The sequence below is a fragment of the Anabrus simplex genome, chromosome 1, assembly GCF_040414725.1.
Source record: "Anabrus simplex isolate iqAnaSimp1 chromosome 1, ASM4041472v1, whole genome shotgun sequence".
In the NCBI taxonomy this organism is placed as follows: Eukaryota; Metazoa; Arthropoda; class Insecta; order Orthoptera; family Tettigoniidae; genus Anabrus; species Anabrus simplex.
The window spans coordinates 1,640,834,410-1,640,851,548 of NC_090265.1; the positions used below are offsets into that span (position 1 = coordinate 1,640,834,410).

Here is a 17,139-nt window from a genome sequence, read left to right on the forward strand (position 1 = left end):
AAAAGGACTCCTGAGGGACAAAATTCCGGCACTTCGGCGTCTCTGAAAACGGTGGGACGTAAAAACAATACATTTCTCCTTTTATTTTATTTTTCTACCGCTTTTTCCCACAGCTGTGGGGTCGCTAGTGCGATCTGTGTCGCACACGTGGATTTTGCCCTGTTTTATGGCCGGATGCACTTCCTAACGCCAAACCTATATGGAGGGATGTAATCACTATTGCATATTTCTGTGGTGGTTGGTAGTGTAGTGTGTTGTCTGAATATGAAGAGGAAAGGGTTGGGACAAACCCCAGTTCCCGGGCCAGAATAATTAATCAAAGGTAATTAAAATCTTCGACCCGGCCGGGAATCGAACCCGGGACCCTCTGAACCGAATGCCTCAACGTTGACCTCAGACAATGAGTCGGACGTAAAAACAATAACATTATTACGATAAAAAACATTTTAAACAAAATTGAGCTTTTATTGTATTGTATACAGTTCCTCTCTCTTATTAGTTCTTATTAGATCTTTTTTTTTTTCCCTAGTGGCTTTACGTCGCTCCGACACAGATCAGTGTTATGGCGACGATGGGATAAGAAAGACCTAGGAGCTGGAAGGAATCGGCCATGACCTTAATTAACGTACAACACCAGCATTCGCCTAGTGTGAAAATGGGAAACCATGGAAAATCATCTTCAGACCTGCCGACAGTGGGATTCGAACCCACTATCTCCCGGATGCAAGCTCACAGCCGCGCGCCTCTAATCGCACGACCAACTCGTCCGGTCTTATTAGTCTTATTCTTATGTACTAGTTTTATACGTATGCCTTATTTCTTGTATATCAAGCTGAAGATGACCTTAACATAGGTCGAAACATGTCCTTTAGATATAATGTTTAGACAGGCCATTTAATTTAAATGATAATATTACATTGTATTGAACAGGTGGACAGTATACAGAGTGGCCCATAATTTCGCTAACATTTGACGAGGCAATACTTCACGGAATATTGGAGGTGCAGGAGTAATAATTGACACACATGATTGGCATGACATGTAGTTTTTTTGACACCAAAATAAACAAAATAATAAAGCTTCACTAACAGTGCCTTTTCTGGTAACGTCAACATGCCACGATTGCAGGCGCATCTGACATCCTCTCTCTTGACAGCTCCCTTTATACCGTACAAGGGTTTCATGTGGTATCACTGACGTGTTGCTGACCAGCACCACCTGTTAGTCTGTTTGTGCACTCGTTGTTGGTGTCAATGAAACCCCATCTCATGGCAAGCATGTGTGGCCATTTGTACCTGACGTGTTGCTGTCCAGCGCCTTCCATTGGTCATTTTGTGTCAATAAAGCCCCACGTCATGCCAATCATTTTTGTCAATAATAACCTCCAATATTCCGTGAACTATTGCCTCGTCAAATGTAAAGGGGTTTTTGGGTCACCGTATACTAAGTATTTCGAAATATGTTACTGTATTGACATAAATATCTCTCCTGTTGTAGGAAACTGTCAGCACGGAACGTGGTCCTGGCCAACGTGGGTCTCAGTCAATGTGAAGACATGGTGTCGACCGTCAAGGAGGAGAGACAACTTATTGACGTCAATGTCTTCATCCTAGACGAGGAGGGTGTCTTCAGCAGAGAGCTGAACGACATGTTCTACGTGCTGGTAGCTCCCAAGAACTTCCCTACCCCACTCGAGGTCAGTACCCCTTCGACATTACTCTAAAACAGCAATGTTCGTATACTACTGATTTAGTAATGAAAGTGAATGTTTAGTGGAATATTTTCTGTTACTCTTGCTCGATCATGAATTACATTCCAGTGAGATTTGTGCAAGGGCATTACAGACTCTTTAAATCCAGAAGAAATTAGTAAAACCTTTCTTCAGCATACCCCATGCCCTTTCTTACGTCCCATGTTTTTTTCCATGTGAATATTTTCCACAAGTATCCACTGGGATTCGAACCTCGCCTTTTGAGACCTAAGTCAGCAGCTAATTCACTGGAGTAACCACATATACCCCTTTCCCATACAATATAATGAAAATATTTTTTTTAAAATTTTCTTTCCTTCTTTCTTTCTTTCTTTCTTAATATTTTACCCTCCAGGGTTGGATTTTCCCTCGGACTCAGCGAGGCATCCCACCTCTACCACCTCAAGGACAGTGTCCTGGAGCGTGAGACTTTGGGTCGGGGAGGAGGACCAGTACCTCTACTCAGGTGACCTCCTGAGGCTGAGTGGACCCCGTTCCAGCCCTCGTACCACTTTTCAAATTTTGTGGCAGAGCCGGGAATCGAACCCGGGTCTCCGGGAGTGGCAACTAATCACGCTAAACACTACACCACAGAGACAGAATAGTAATCTACTGGGGGCAATATAGTTAGTGAAACTTAAAGATCAGTAACATCATTATTCCTTTACTCAACCCCTGGCGATGAGATAGCGGCCCCAGCTCGAATGCCAAGAATAACGGCCGAGAGGATTCGTCGTACTGACCACACGACACCTCGGAATGCTTTTATATATATATTACAATTTGCTTTTCGTCAAACCGACACAGATAGGTCTTACGGCGACGACGGGATAGGGAAGGGCTAGGAGTGGGAAGGAAGTGACCGTGGCCTTAATTAATCGTCTGGTGTGAAAATGGAAAACCACGGAAAACCATCTACAGGCTTACCGACTGTGGAATTCGAACCATCTATCTTTCCAATGAAAGCTGATGCTGCGTGACCCAAACCGTGTAGCCACCTGCTCGGTAAACAATGGTCGCCTGGTAGGCCAATGGGTCCTAGAGGATTTACTTTATCATCATAATCATCATCATTCTCGAAAGGTCATTACTATCATTGGAGAGTTGAAGGAAGTATACACGTGAGCTGAATGAATTGCTTCCTGTGAGAGCCGAGCCCGTCTCTACCTTTCTAGAATACGGAATGGAGAACGCTGATGTGATGACTGTCCTCGGCGTTGACCTGATGCCAGCACACGTCATGAGTTCCGCCTCCAGTGAGGATTGTCTTTCGTTCAGGTTCGTAATTGTAATTTAAAATGAAGAGGGCGTTACATTCCGAATTTGAACAGGAAATACGTGCAAAGTATAAACCGATATTGGTGAATTGGTTCCGGAATACTAAGACTGCATGAATTTAGATCCCGGCTAACAACCGGTTCAGGATAATTGTTGGATACCCGTTTATTCTAAAAAATTGAATTCGAAGTGTACGATCTGCAAATGTAGGCATAAAAATGAAAATAGACATCAGTTTATTAACGAGGTACTTATAGATACCCTAGAAACTTCAAACTTGATATCCCAATGCCCCCAAAATATCCAAAAAAATGAACATTTCCAATATTGACCAAGGCGTCCATTTGAAGAGGGATTCAACATTTGGGTACAGAAGCAGATTAGCGTAAGTACGTAAGCGTATACAATATTTCACCCAGTGCAAACACTTTTTTCCAACGCAATTGCTTAAATTTCTCGAGGGCTTGAACGTTTTCTGGAAGATCAAATTCATTTGTGAGGGAAATTTTTGAATTATTTTCTATTTGCTTTACGTCGCACCGACACAGATAGGTTTTATGACGACGCTGAGAGAGGAAAGGCTTAGGAATGGGAAGCAAGCGGCCGTGGCTGTAGTTAAGGTACTGGCCCAGCAGTTGCCTGGTGTGGAAATGGGAAACCACGGAAAACCATCTTCAGGGCTGCCGACAGTGGGGTTCGAACCCTCTATCTCCCGGATGCAAGCTCACAGCTGCGCGTCCCCAACCGCACGGCCAACTCGCCCGGTATTTGAAATATTAAGAATGTAAGGAGGAACACTGAAAGTCAAAGTGAGCGATGTAAAGGTGAGTATACCGGGTGGTACAGCTGCCCCTATTCACGCAGTTTTATGCAACCCGCAGATTATAGTCGAACCTAAAAATATTGACCTTGACTACTCACTACAATGTCTGCTCTTACAACGCTTTCCATAATTCGTTTATTCGTGTCAAGCAAAAGCATTAATAATAAAATACCGATTGATGGTAAATAATCGTAAAAATTATGTGTCGCAGAAACGTCCTGTACAGAGAATATTATTGGTGAATGACTAGAAGTAGCAGCAACACAACAGCGCTAAGCAGCAACCCGTGATAGCCGAGCTTGCTAAAAGTTAGAGGAGAGTACCAGTGTTCGTTAGTAGGCGGTTCGAGTCCTGTGTACGACGAATATTTTTATTGCGTTGTTGATGTTCGTGAGAGTCGTGTTGTTGACGACAAATCTAAATCATGATCAGTTCTCATATTGCAGGTACTCAGCTATGTTTGTTTCTTAAGGAGCTCTTAAAAGAGCTATTTGCAATAAAGTGAGATTGTACCGACAGCGGTGCGATGGGCTTATGCATGGCCATTCGATTAATGAAGCAAATGTTCAAAATGACCACCTGCTTCGTTAATGCACATCTGAGCACGGTGGAGGAGAGACATTCTTGCTTGCTGCAACATATGTGGTGGAATCTGCCTGCAGGCTTCCGTGATGAGCCGCCGTAAATGATTCGGGCTCTCAGGCTCCTGCTCATAGACTCTTTCCTTTAAATAACCCCAGAGGAAAAATTCGAGTGGAGTAAGGTCAGGTGATCTAGCCGGCCATGTGACCGGACCCCCTCGTCCAATCCATCGTCTAGGATATGTCCTATGCAAGTGGTTCCGTACTGCCAACGACCAGTGTGGGGGAGCTCCATCCTGCTGGAACCACATCCGTAACCGTGTCATAAGGGGCACATCCTCCAATAAGAGCGGAAGGTACTCACGAAGAAACTCTAGATAGCGTCGTCCCGTGAGGTTTCCTTCGAAGAAATATGGTCCAATTATCTTGTCACCTAGTATCCCGCACCACACGTTGACGCCCCATTGTACCTGAAATCGAGCTCCCCTGATCCAGTGAGGATTTTCAACGCTCCAGTAATGGAAGTTGTGACGATTAACAGTTCCGTTGTTGTGAAATCTGGATTCATCACTAAAGAGAATGTCCATTAAGAAATTCGCATCAGCTTCAACTCTTTGTAATATCCATTGCGAAAATTCTATCCGTTTTGGAAAGTCATCTCCGTGAAGTTCCTGGTGCAGCTGTTGATGGAAAGGGTGGAATTTATGGCGGTGCAATATTCGCAGTACAGACACATGACTGATGTTCAGTTCATTTCCTATGGCCCGTGAGCTTGTGTGCGGGTTGTATGCAATTGCATTTTGAACAGCTTCGTCGTTATTTCCAGACGTCACTGGAGCATCCCGAACGGGGGGTAATGTATGAAATGACCCCGTTGCACGTAACCGTCTTTCAACACGTCGAAATGTATCTGCAGTTGGCAGCCTTCGTCCAGGAAATCGTTCTTGATACAAGCGTCTGGCTCCCCGTGCATTTTGCCTTGCTTCTCCATAAAGTAGTACCATATTCACATAATCATCCCGTGAATACATGTTTGCTTTCGTGCTAACCGTACAGTACGTGCTCACACGCTGCTGCTAGGATTACGATATGCTGTTTCATGTGCCCTACGTATGAAGTGTAGACCGCTGTTAGTTGGTCTTCGAGTCGAACGTGCGCAGTTGCTTGGTTGAATGGGTGGGTCAGAATGTTGACAACACGTGCACTGCGCTTCATTCCCTGTAGTCGTTTGCCATATGGAAGTCGCATGTTATTATTCCTTTCGTATGTATGCTTTCTTTGTCATCATCATCATCTGTTTACCCTCCAGGTTCGGCTTTTCCCTCGGACTCAGCGAGGGATCCCACCTCTACCGCCTCAAGAGCAGTGTCCTGGAGCTTCAGACTCTTGGTCGGGGGATACAACTGGGGAGAATGACCAGTACCTCGCCCAGGCGGCCTCACCTGCTAAGCTGAACAGGGGCCTTGTGGAGGGATGGGAAGATTGGAAGGGATAGGCAAGGAGGAGGGAAGGAAGCGGCCGTGGCCTTAAGTTAGGTACCATCCCGGCATTCGCCTGGAGGAGAAGTGGGAAACCACGGAAAACCACTTCGAGGATGGCTGAGGTGGGAATCGAACCCACCTCTACTCAGTTGGCCTCACGAGGCTGAGTGGACCCCGTTCCAGCCCTCGTACCACTTTTCAAATTTCGTGGCAGAGCCGGGAATCGAACCCGGACCTCCGGGGGTGGCAGCTAATCACGCTAATCACTACACCACAGAGGCGGACATGCTTTCTTTGTAAAGGTGGCAAATTACTTTTGAGACTTAAGAACGTTAAATATTTATTACGAATGGCCTTACAAGTATAATATAAAAATAAAATTGAAAAGCTCGTAACTAGATTCGAACTCTAAATGCCTGCTAACATATCGTATGTTCGCTGCGATTGGTGCCATGTAGGCACTGCAGGCGACAAAGAATTGGTCTCGTAGCTCTGTACTAATGGAATTACCTAGGCTATCGCTTCGATACTGATCGTTGATGTTAAAAGTTCTGAACTCGAATGTGCAAACACCACAGTGAACTAAAGAATCGCGTCTCTCTTACGCCCAGATAGTTGCAACCATTTTCTACGCGTTACTTGGTTGAATGAGTCCAGCGTTATGTTTCAGGTGGTATTCACAATCGGTGCGTATGTGGCGATATTTATGATACCTGTTTATTATAACTTCCGTAGAAGAATATCGGAGACTTCAGAAAGGTCTTCGTAAACGATGCCTAGGCGAATACGAAATGACATTAAAAAATGCATGACTCAAGAATGGTTGGAACCCTTCCTGCTTCAAGTAACCTATCGAGGTACGTCTTCCATACGTAATTCCGCGCAGCTATTTGCAACGTACAAGCGCCATCCTTGTAACTCTGTATTCACGAGGAGAGCGGAAGTTCCCGCTTCGACAAGTTACTGATGAGTTACAGCCTTATGGTCCCGTTTTATGCCTTTTTTGATCGCTCTAACGGTAGTAATTACATGGCGTAAGCTATCACATCTGCTGTACAGCATTTGCGTGCCACAGATTATAAACTACAGTGAAAAACACGTTTCTATCAATTTCGATGTGATGAGACTGTACAAAATGGTGGTGCATTGACATGTCTGTAATTGGTCTTACCCTATCACGTTTTCTATGATACCACGACCGCCCTTTCTATCAAAAGAAAATGGCCTCTTGGACCAATCAGGTGCGCAATTCTCTACCGACAGCTATAGGCGTGTTTATGGTTTGTACAGTATAGTAACATTTCGTAAAAATTAGTAGAGTATTGGACACCGCTCTACATACAATGGTAGTGTTTTTGAGATGGACCTCACTTACTGCCTCTTGTACCATTTTTCCATTGTGCGGAGAAGTCTACATCGGGCTAACTGCACATAACATTGCTGTAAGGTGTTGCGCAAGATGGGACTAAGAGGCATTTACGTCCTAGCTGGTTGCATATACACACACAAAAATTATTTAATGAACACTTCCATGTATCTAACAAACTTAAAACTTTGTACCAGAAATCCTGAAAACAGCAATGTTCTTAAATAAAATCCCAAAACTCGGCCCGAGTTGGGAACGGGTTCGAAATTAGGGTTTAGAAACAAACCAGCATAAGTGTGCAAAAGTAAGTATTTTTACTCCCAAAGCAACATTTTTGCAACACTAGTCTTTTGTCGGTAATCAAATCAAAGCAAAGTCACCTCCGTACAAGCCATGAAGGCCCTTGGAGGAGTGGAAGGTAAAGGCTTCTACCATTGTTAACCTCGGCACGTGATGGGGTAGAGTGGTTAGCTCTACGCCCGGCCGCCTTTGCCCCCAGGAATTAACCTAGCACTCATTTTGGTGTAGGCTGAGTGAACCTCGGGGCCATATGTACCTCCGGAAGTGGAAACCTCGTTTGTTAAATTTTACGACTTCCTGACGGGGATTCGAACCCACGTCCTTCCGGGCGAACCGAGCACGCCTTTACCGCCTCGGCCAGGCAGCCCCTTTTGTCGACAATCACCCAGAACAAATCGAGCTTCTTTCCCAGTACCACACATCAGAAAACTGCGTCACGCTATATAGGCAAACCCCATTGAAATATTGATGGTTCTTAACTTCTGAATTCCAGAAATTACATTTAAAATGGTCCGCCTCTGTGGTGTAGTGGTTAGTGTGATTAGCTGCCACCCCCGGAGGCCCGGGTTCGATTCCCGGCTCTGCCACGAAATTTGAAAAGTGGTACGAGGGCTGGAACGGGGTCCACTCAGCCTCGGGAGGTCAAGTGAGTAGAGGTGGGTTCGACTCCCACCTCAGCCATCCTGGAAGTGGTTTTCCGTGGTTTCCCACTTCTCCTCCAGGCGAATGCCGGGATGGTACCTAACTTAAGGCCACGGTCGCTTCCTTCCCTCTTCCTTGCCTATCCCTTCCAATCTTCCCATCCCTCCACAAGGCCCCTGTTCAGCATAGTAGGTGAGGCCGCCTGGGCGAGGTACTGGTCATTCTCCCCAGTTGTATCCCCCGACCAAGAGTCTGAAGCTCCAGGACACTGCCCTCGAGGCGGTAGAGGTGGGATCCCTCGCTGAGTCCGAGGGAAAAGCCGAACCTGGAGGGTAAACAGATGATGATGATGATGATGACATTTAAAATGATTGATTCTTAGTTTATTTTGATATTGAGGCTAACATCTAGAGTTTTGTGAAACTTTCATACAAGCAGGGAATGCTATGTTATTTTACTATCAGACACAAAGTCTTAAATTCCTTTTGATGTGTTACAAGAAATGTATTTCATTTCATGAACTTATTTATGTTACAAAACAGTTTTCTATCAATTATTTGTTATAAACTATTTCATGTATCTACTTTTAGCCGGGTGCAGGCAGCCTTTGCAATGCAGATCCTCCGTCGAGGGTGGGCGACATTTGCCGTGTGTAGGAAAACGCGCATTTTGTGATTGAGAATAGTGCTGTGTGTGGTAAATGTGTTGCAGAGATACTGGGGACAACACAAACACCCAGTCCTCAAACCAAGGAAATTAGCCATTTAAGATTAAAATTCCCGAGCCGACCGGAAATCGAACCCGGGGACCTCTGAACCGATGGCCGCTACGCTGACTATGCTGCCAACGAGCCGTACTTCAATTAATTAAAACTGTTTTAATAATAGACTATTAATGATATATTTTAAATCTGTCATTTAATGTTTTCCGTGGGGGTACATCGATCTTTCAGCTTTTCTTTTTTTCTTTCTGCGTGGGAAGGGGTACAGCGTTATAGAGATGTGAGAACTTCTGCCGTAGATAGCAATAGTACTTATCCTTCTGTAAGGTTTTCCAAGGAAAGGCAAGGAAAGAGCACTGAAAATTGGAAGCCAGAGTCTGGAAATTGTGCACAGCTTTAAATACATAGGAAGTGAATTAATGAAAAACGCTAGGGTGGACATGGAGATTAGCAGGAGGGTACAGCAAAGTAATGCATTCTACCAAAGTGTAAGAAAACTTGTTTGGAGCAAAGAAGTACAAAGGAAAAGTAAAGACATAATGTACAAAATGTACTATGTACTCTACTGACTTATGCAGCTGAGACTTGGACTTTGACGAGTAGGCAAGAGAGTAGAATTCAACCCAGGGAGATGAAATTCCTAAGAAGTATGATAGGAAAAACAAGGAAAGACAGAGTGAGAAATGAAGATGTTAGGAAAGAAGTTAGGATAGGAAAGCTAAGTGACAGAGTTGAAAAGAATAAAGTAAGGTGGTTTGGACATGTAAAGAGGATGGAGGAGAATAGAATTCCAAGACAGGTGCTGGAGGCAAAGTGCGAGGGCAAGAGAGCAAGAGGAAGACCTAGAACAAGATGGATTGGATCAGTGAAGAGCGGCATAAGAAGACGAAATTTAGACTGGGACAAGATCGTGGAAGAAGAATGGTGGAAGGAAGGAGGAAGATGGAGAAGTACCATAAATACCCCGACCCGGCAGAAGCTGGATAAGGGGAAATGTTGATGATGATGATGATGAAGAAGAAGAAGGTTTTCCATATTTACCAAACACTAATTGACTCCACCCAGCCCTAACAGCTTGCCTCGTGACTGGTTTGAAGAAAATTCGAAGAAACAAAAATAAAGTGAATGATATTACGTACTTGTGTGTTATGAGGTAGGAATTGGCGGGGGGGCGGTCAGAAATAACCTCTTAATGAAAATTGTTGTCATTGGGGAAAACAAGGAGAGATGGGCTACTACATTATAATATGTTTAGAGGCTCGACCTTGTAGAGGGAGGGGTAAAATAATTTGCTCATCCTTCGGGTGGGGGGGGGGGGAGGAGGAAAGGAGTAACTTGTCTGTCATAACGCTAGAAGCACGATGCAAAAGGTAAGAGGTTGTTTCTGACCGCCTACCACTCCCCCCCCCCCCCCCCTGCCATTCCTATCTTATAACACATAAGTACGTAATATCATTCACTTTATTTTTGTTTCTTCGAATTTTCTACAAACCAGTCACAGAGGCAAGCTGTTAGGGCTTGGGTGGAGTCAATTAAGTGTTTGGTAAATATGGAAAACCTGAGAAGTTGACGCTGGAAAGAGCGGGCCTGTTAGACATTTCATTATCCTCCTAAATCGTTGTTTCAAAAAGGGCTAGATTTTCTGCATCCATATATACAGTATGAATCAATCACCAGTGATCGGCATTGAGGGAAGTCGCCCAGGTGGCGGATTCCCTGTCTGTTGCTTACCGCTAATAATTGCAAAGAATTGGGAAATTTATTGAACGTCTCCCTTCGCAAATTATTCCAATCCCTAACTCCTCTTCCTATGAACAAATATTTGCCACAATTTGTCCTCTTGAATTCCAACTTTATCTTCATATTATGATCGTTCCTACTTTTAGAAACACCACTCGAACTTATTCGTCTACTAATGTAATTCCACGCCATCTGTCCACTGAAATGAAATGGCGTATGACTTTTAGTGCCGGGAGTGTCCGAGGGCATGTTCGGCTCGCCATTTGCAAGTCTTTTGATGTGACTCCCGTAGGCGACCTGCGCGTCGTTATGAGGATGAAATGATGATGAAGGTGACACATACACCCAGCCCCCGTGTCACCGAAATTAACCAATGATGGTTAAAATTCACGACTCTGCCGGGAATGGAACCCGGGACTCCTGTGACCAAAGAGCCGGATATGTCCACTGTCAGGTCAGAACATACCACTTAGTCGAGTAGCTCGTCTCCTTTCTCCCACGTCTTCCCAGCCCAAATTTTGCAATATTTTTGTAACGCTACTCTTTTGTTGGAAATCACCAGAACAGATCGAGCTGCTTTTCTTTGGATATTTTTCCAGTTCACGAATCACGTAATCGTGAAGAAGGGCCCATACACTGGAACCATACTCTATTTGGGGTCTTACCAGATACTTATATGTCCTCTCCTTTACATCCTTACTACAACCCCTAAATACCCTCATAACCATGTGCAAAGATCTGTACCCCTTATTTACAATCCCGTTTATGTGATTACCCCAGTGAAGATCATTCCTTATATTAACACCTAGGTACATACAGTGATCCTCAAAACGGAACTTTCACCCCCATCAACGCAGTAATTAAAACTCAGAGGACTTTTCCTATCAGTGAAACTCACAACCTGACTTTTAACCCCATTCATCATCACACCATTGCTTGCTGTCCATCTCACAACATTGTTTATGTCTTTCTGCAGTTGCTCACAATCTTGTAACTTGCATCATCAGCGTAATATTCTCACCTGGAAGTCGCTTCCTTAAGAGCCACTTCTGTGGTGACATTACGGCTTTTTTTTTTTTTTAACTCTTCGGCACTTAATAGTGACGGTTCACCCAGCCGTGTAACCTCGTGTGCTCCTTGTCTTGGTGAATGCAACTTTTGGTCAGTTTCTTTGAAGGATTGTAACAGTTACGCTCTGTTTATGAAGTGCTCTGTGGTATATTGAGTCAATCTGTTGATATACTTACTTTACAGCACGCCAGATAACTGAGTTGTGGTCGCTAGCTAACGTTGTGGGACTCTGTCTTTCGTTTCTCCGAGGGACTGCTAACTTGTGAGATGTATGGCGGTGACCATGGCATTTCAGCTGAGCCTCGACGTTCTTTGACATACTTTTGTCTCGCTTCTGTGCGACCTCCCTTGCTGAAACCGGACTGTGTACTCAGAAGACAGAACGCTGGCATTCTCACCCCAAGTTGGCGGGTTCGATCCCGGGTCAGTACGGTGGTTTTTGAAGGTACTCACATACCCCAGCCTCCTGTGGGTAGATTTACCGGTATTTTGGTTCTCTAAAAGCCGTTAAGATAGCAAGTGATGTGATGACAGTGATTATTGTTTTCAGAGGAAGTACAACTGGGAAACCATCGTCTCTTAACACGAATCAGAGAGAAAATATCCCACCCTTGGAAAAATGAAGGTATCAGCAAAAGAAAGGCGAAGAGCTACGGACGGTGCGAAATACTCCCTAGATGTCGTAAACCTCGAAGGTAGCACGTGTTGTCACAAGTAAGTGGAAGCAATGTCGGTCTCAGCTAGAGACCCTGTGGTCGCCAACCTACTATTCCATATTGAGAGTCCTAGCGGAACCACAGTTCAGTCGCTTTTTACGCCAGACAGGGAATGCCGTAGCGGTAATTTTTCTTTCTTTCTTTCTTTCTTCCTTCCTTAATCTGTTCATCGTCCAGGGTTGATTTTTTTCTCTCGAAGTCAGTGAGGGTTCCCACCTCTACCGCATGAAGGGTAGTCTCCTGGAGCGTGAGACTTTGGGTCGGGGATACAACTGGGAAGGAGGACCAGTATCTCGCCCAGGCGGCCTCACCTGCTATGCTGAAGAGGGGCCTTGTAGAGGGATGGGAAAATTGAAAGGGATAGACATAGAATAGGAAGGAAGCGGCCGTGGCCTTAAGTTAGGTACCATCCCGGCATTTTCCTGGAGGAGAAGTGGGAAACCACTTCGAGGATGGCGGACTCAGTTGACCTCCCGAGGCTGAGTGGACCCCATTCCAGCCGTCGCACCACTTTTGCAGAGCCGGAAATCGAACCCGGGGGTGGCAGCTAATCACACTAACCACTACACCACAGAGATGGAGTAGTAATCTACTGGGGGTAATATAGTTCGTGAAACTTAAAGATCAGTAACATCATTATTCCTTTACTCATCCCCTGTTTCAATATCAACATCGATTATATTAGATTTTTAAAGTCTAGGGCAGGGATGGCGAATCTATGACACGCGCGTCACCTAGTGGCACGCGAACTCGACGTCGGTGGCACGTCAGACAACATCCTAACATATTTTAATGTTTTTAACATGTAGTAGTAAATAGGTCGAAAATCTAGTAACACAGAATATTTTAATATTACGCTTTAATAAAGAAGTGTCTCAATTATTTTTATGGCCATATTCTTTTTACAAATAGTTTTAGGTTAAAGCAAAAATATACCTTATTCTTAAAATGTGCCTGTTTTTTAACCCGAAGGTAATTTTCTGCGTTGTTTGCAAAAATAAAACCATGACACATTCAGTCGAATGTATTCACTACTACTACTACTAAAAACGTTTTCATTCCTCCCCTGAAGGGGGAGGCGGGCCTCTTAGACGGTGACGCCGTCTCTCAGGCCGGGAGATTTGTAACGGTGAAGGAGATGCTCGGAGAAGGTGAGGGGTTTGGCGGCCGTGGCCTATACTAGGGACTGTCCCGGCATTCGCCTTAGTGCAGGAGAATGGAAAACCATTCTCAGGACAATCGACAGTTGGGATCAGCAATGAGGTCCAGCCCTTTCCCGTCTCCCGAATGTAGAGGCGTAGAGTCACGGTAGAGCCGTGGCCACCCTTCCTCTGTTCGGTTGGCCGGTCAGAGTCCAGAACTGTTGGACCACGGACCAGCCGTGGTCACTTGTTGGGCGAGGGCCACTCTGCATCTACCGACCATGTATTCATGTGTAATGCGAACTAACACCCTACCTAAATGAAGTCAGATGAGGGGTTTCATGATGATTTTGAAGGAAAATAACCCTTGGCACACTAGACAGTATACAGTAATAAACAAGACTTTAATTGAAACGCTAGTCCCTAAAGATTTACCATCCCTGGCCTAGGGAGTCTTTTCTCCCCTTTATGGGTCCTTACCGTTTTTTAGTCGCTGTTCTCATTTTTCGAGAGACCAGAACGCCACTTCCTTCTCTTACAGTACATTTTATGAAGGAATTAAAGTTCTGTTTCTAAAAACATCAATCACTACCTTGTATATTAGAAATTTGGAGATCCAGTGTTCATTCAGCAAGTGTTCCTACTTGCGAGGGGAACCCGCCATGTGTAACAAGTCGATTTGCGAGAAACTTCGCTCGGTGAAGAAGGGGTCGCAATAGGCGAACACATGTTTCGACTTATCCGTAGACACTCGGCTGTTTCTGGGAAAATGATTGTCGAAGTTTCCACCGTGCTTTACGTGTCTATTTAGCGCGTAACAAGTTCAACCGACGCAGTGGCTTTCGACGCGTCCTCATACTTTTGCGCACCGTGTTCAACTCTCTCGGTTTTCCTGCGTTTCGCGAAGGCTTGACGCTGTCTGCCCATTGAGATCTTTAACATTCATCCTGTCCAAGTAAAACGAAATCAAGATGATCTCCGTACAGGCCACAAAGTAAACTCTATACCCAGCCGCTTTTACTTACAGGAATTTCTCTCTTAAGTGTTAATCCCTGTGCAATATCCTTCTTCAGAAGTGAATTTTTAACAAATTCCTTTTGTGTGAACCAAACATGGCTTTGCCACCTCGGCTACACAGCTCTCTCAACTCAGCTCATTCATCAATGATCTGCATTTAGGGCTGTCGCACAGGTGGCAGATTCCCTAGCAATCTTTTACCTAGCTTTTTTCTCAAAATGTTTTAAAAGGACTTGAAAATTAATCGACAATGTATTCCAGTCCATTTCTCCTCGCTCTATAAATTAATCTTTGCCCCAAATATTCCTCTTGAATTCCGATTTTATCTTCATATTATGATCATTCCTACTTTTAAAAGCTCTACTCAAGCTTATTCATCTGCTAATGTCATTCCATGCCAACTCTCCCCTGACAGCTCAAAACATACCACATAGTCGAGTATCTCGTCTCCTTACTCCCAAGTCTTCACAACGCAAAGGTTGCAACATTTTCGTAACACTATATTTCTGCTGGAAATCACCCAGAGTAAATTGTGCTGCTTTCCTTTGGATCTTTTCCAGTTCTCCTGTCAAGCAGTCCTGGTGTGGGTCCTATAGACTGGAACCGTACTCTAATTTGGGTCTTACCAGAGACTTATAAGCTCTCCCCTTTACATCCTTGCTTCAACCCTTAAATACTCTCGTAACCATATGAAGAGATCTGTAACCTTTCTTAACAACCCCGTTTAAATGATTACCCCAGTGAAGATGATTCCTTATATTAACACTTAGGTACTTACAGTATTCCCCTTGAGGTACCATCACCCCATCAACACAGTAATTAAACTGAGAGGACTTTTCCTCTTGGTGCAACTTACAACTTGATTTTTATCATCCCATTTACCATCATACCATTATCCGCTGTCCATCTCACGACATTGTTCAGGTCTCTCTGCAGTCGCTCACAATCCTACAACTCATTTATTACTCTATACAGTACAACATCATAGCCTTATCTGTGATTCCAGTTCTTTAATCATATCATTTATAGATATTAGAAAACATAGAAGTCCAATAATACGGCCCTGTTGGACTCCCTTTTAATCATTACAGCATCAGACAACACTTCACCTCTGAGTTCTATTTTCTAGAAATTTAGCCACCCATTCAATCACTCTTTTGTCTAGTCAGTAGCCCTCATTTTCATCAGTAATCTCCCGTGATCAACCCTATCAGAAGGTCAATAGTGATACAGTCCATTTTACCACCTGAATCTAAACTATCTGCTATATATTGCTGAAATCGTACAAGTTGAGCTTCAGTGGAATAACCTTCCCTAAACCTGAACTGTCTTCTATCAAACCAGTTAGTAAATTATTCTAATCCTTGATCCGTCTTCCTATAAACAAATATTAGCCCCAATTAGCCTTCTTGAATTTCAACTACATCTTCATATTGCAATCTTTCTTCCTTTTAAAATCTCCATTCAAGCTTATTTGTGTACTAATGCCACTCCACACCATCTCTCCAGTGCCAGCTCAGAATATAACACTTATTCAAGCAGCTCATCTCCTTACTCCCAAGTCTTCCCCGCCCAAAGTTTGTAACATTTTTCTAACACTACACTTTTGTCAGATATTATCCAGAGCAAGTCATGCTGCTTTCCTTTAGATCTTCCCCAGTTCTCAAACCAGTCTAGAGACAGAGATATTCAATCTTCTGCTTATCTTCAGTCCTCTTTCCTCCAGAACACTTCTCTATTGTTCCATTTTATTTTCTGCCACTTCTAGATTCTAAGGATCATCAAATACTCGTAGGCAAAATGGCAAAGAAGAGCCTTGTACAAGTTAGTAAGTTAGTGTCAAACTCATCCAAGTCTGTGTGACTGTTTTCTTAAGATGGGTGGGGGGGTTAGATGGATGATGCCTGTGTCAGAAAATTTACTGACTGGCATGTTAAAGAATAAATTTTCACCACTCTAGCTTTTACTAGAGCCATTCACCTTGAAAAAATAGCTTTGATTCTCTCGCAGCTTATTCAGTTTTTAAATGCCAAATATACAGGCAACAATGTCTGCTTAGCTTTGAATATTTCTTTAACTATTTCAGTCAGTAAGAAAAGAAAAAGAACAAACCTTACAGCACATACACCTCATTGAGGGCCTTGGCCTGCCAAAATGGCTGCTGCCAGCAAAATTGCTTGCAGGTACTGGAATGTCATGTGGTCAAGAGAATTTTAGGATATTTTGCTCAGGCCTATTGCCTCTCATATCAGACGACGCCTCAGTTAGTCTCACAAGGTTGAGTGAACCTTGTTTCAGCTCTGGATTAAATCCCTTGGAAGAACCGGGAATTGAACCTGGGGTTTCCATCCATTAAAGTTATAAATAATATATTACAAGTCCGACCCTTGTCCCATTTCTATACTGGATCGGTTATGAAGTGAAATGAATTGTAGCAAGATTTTGCAGCCAGATGCTCTTCCTGATGTCAGCCTCATCAGATGAGTTAATGAGATGAAATGAATGATGTGA

The 17,139-nt window shown here is 43.9% G+C and overlaps 1 protein-coding gene across 1 annotated transcript in view; it reads left to right on the forward strand.

Annotated features, from left to right (window-relative positions):
* Nucleotides 1–17,139, forward strand: part of LOC136858648 (uncharacterized) — a 247,880-nt gene that overhangs the window by 193,375 nt on the left and 37,366 nt on the right. The window contains exon 5 of the mRNA XM_068225648.1: nucleotides 1,498–1,696. Within this exon, the coding sequence (XP_068081749.1) occupies nucleotides 1,498–1,696 (199 nt within the window). The remainder of the gene's footprint in view (nucleotides 1–1,497; nucleotides 1,697–17,139) is intronic.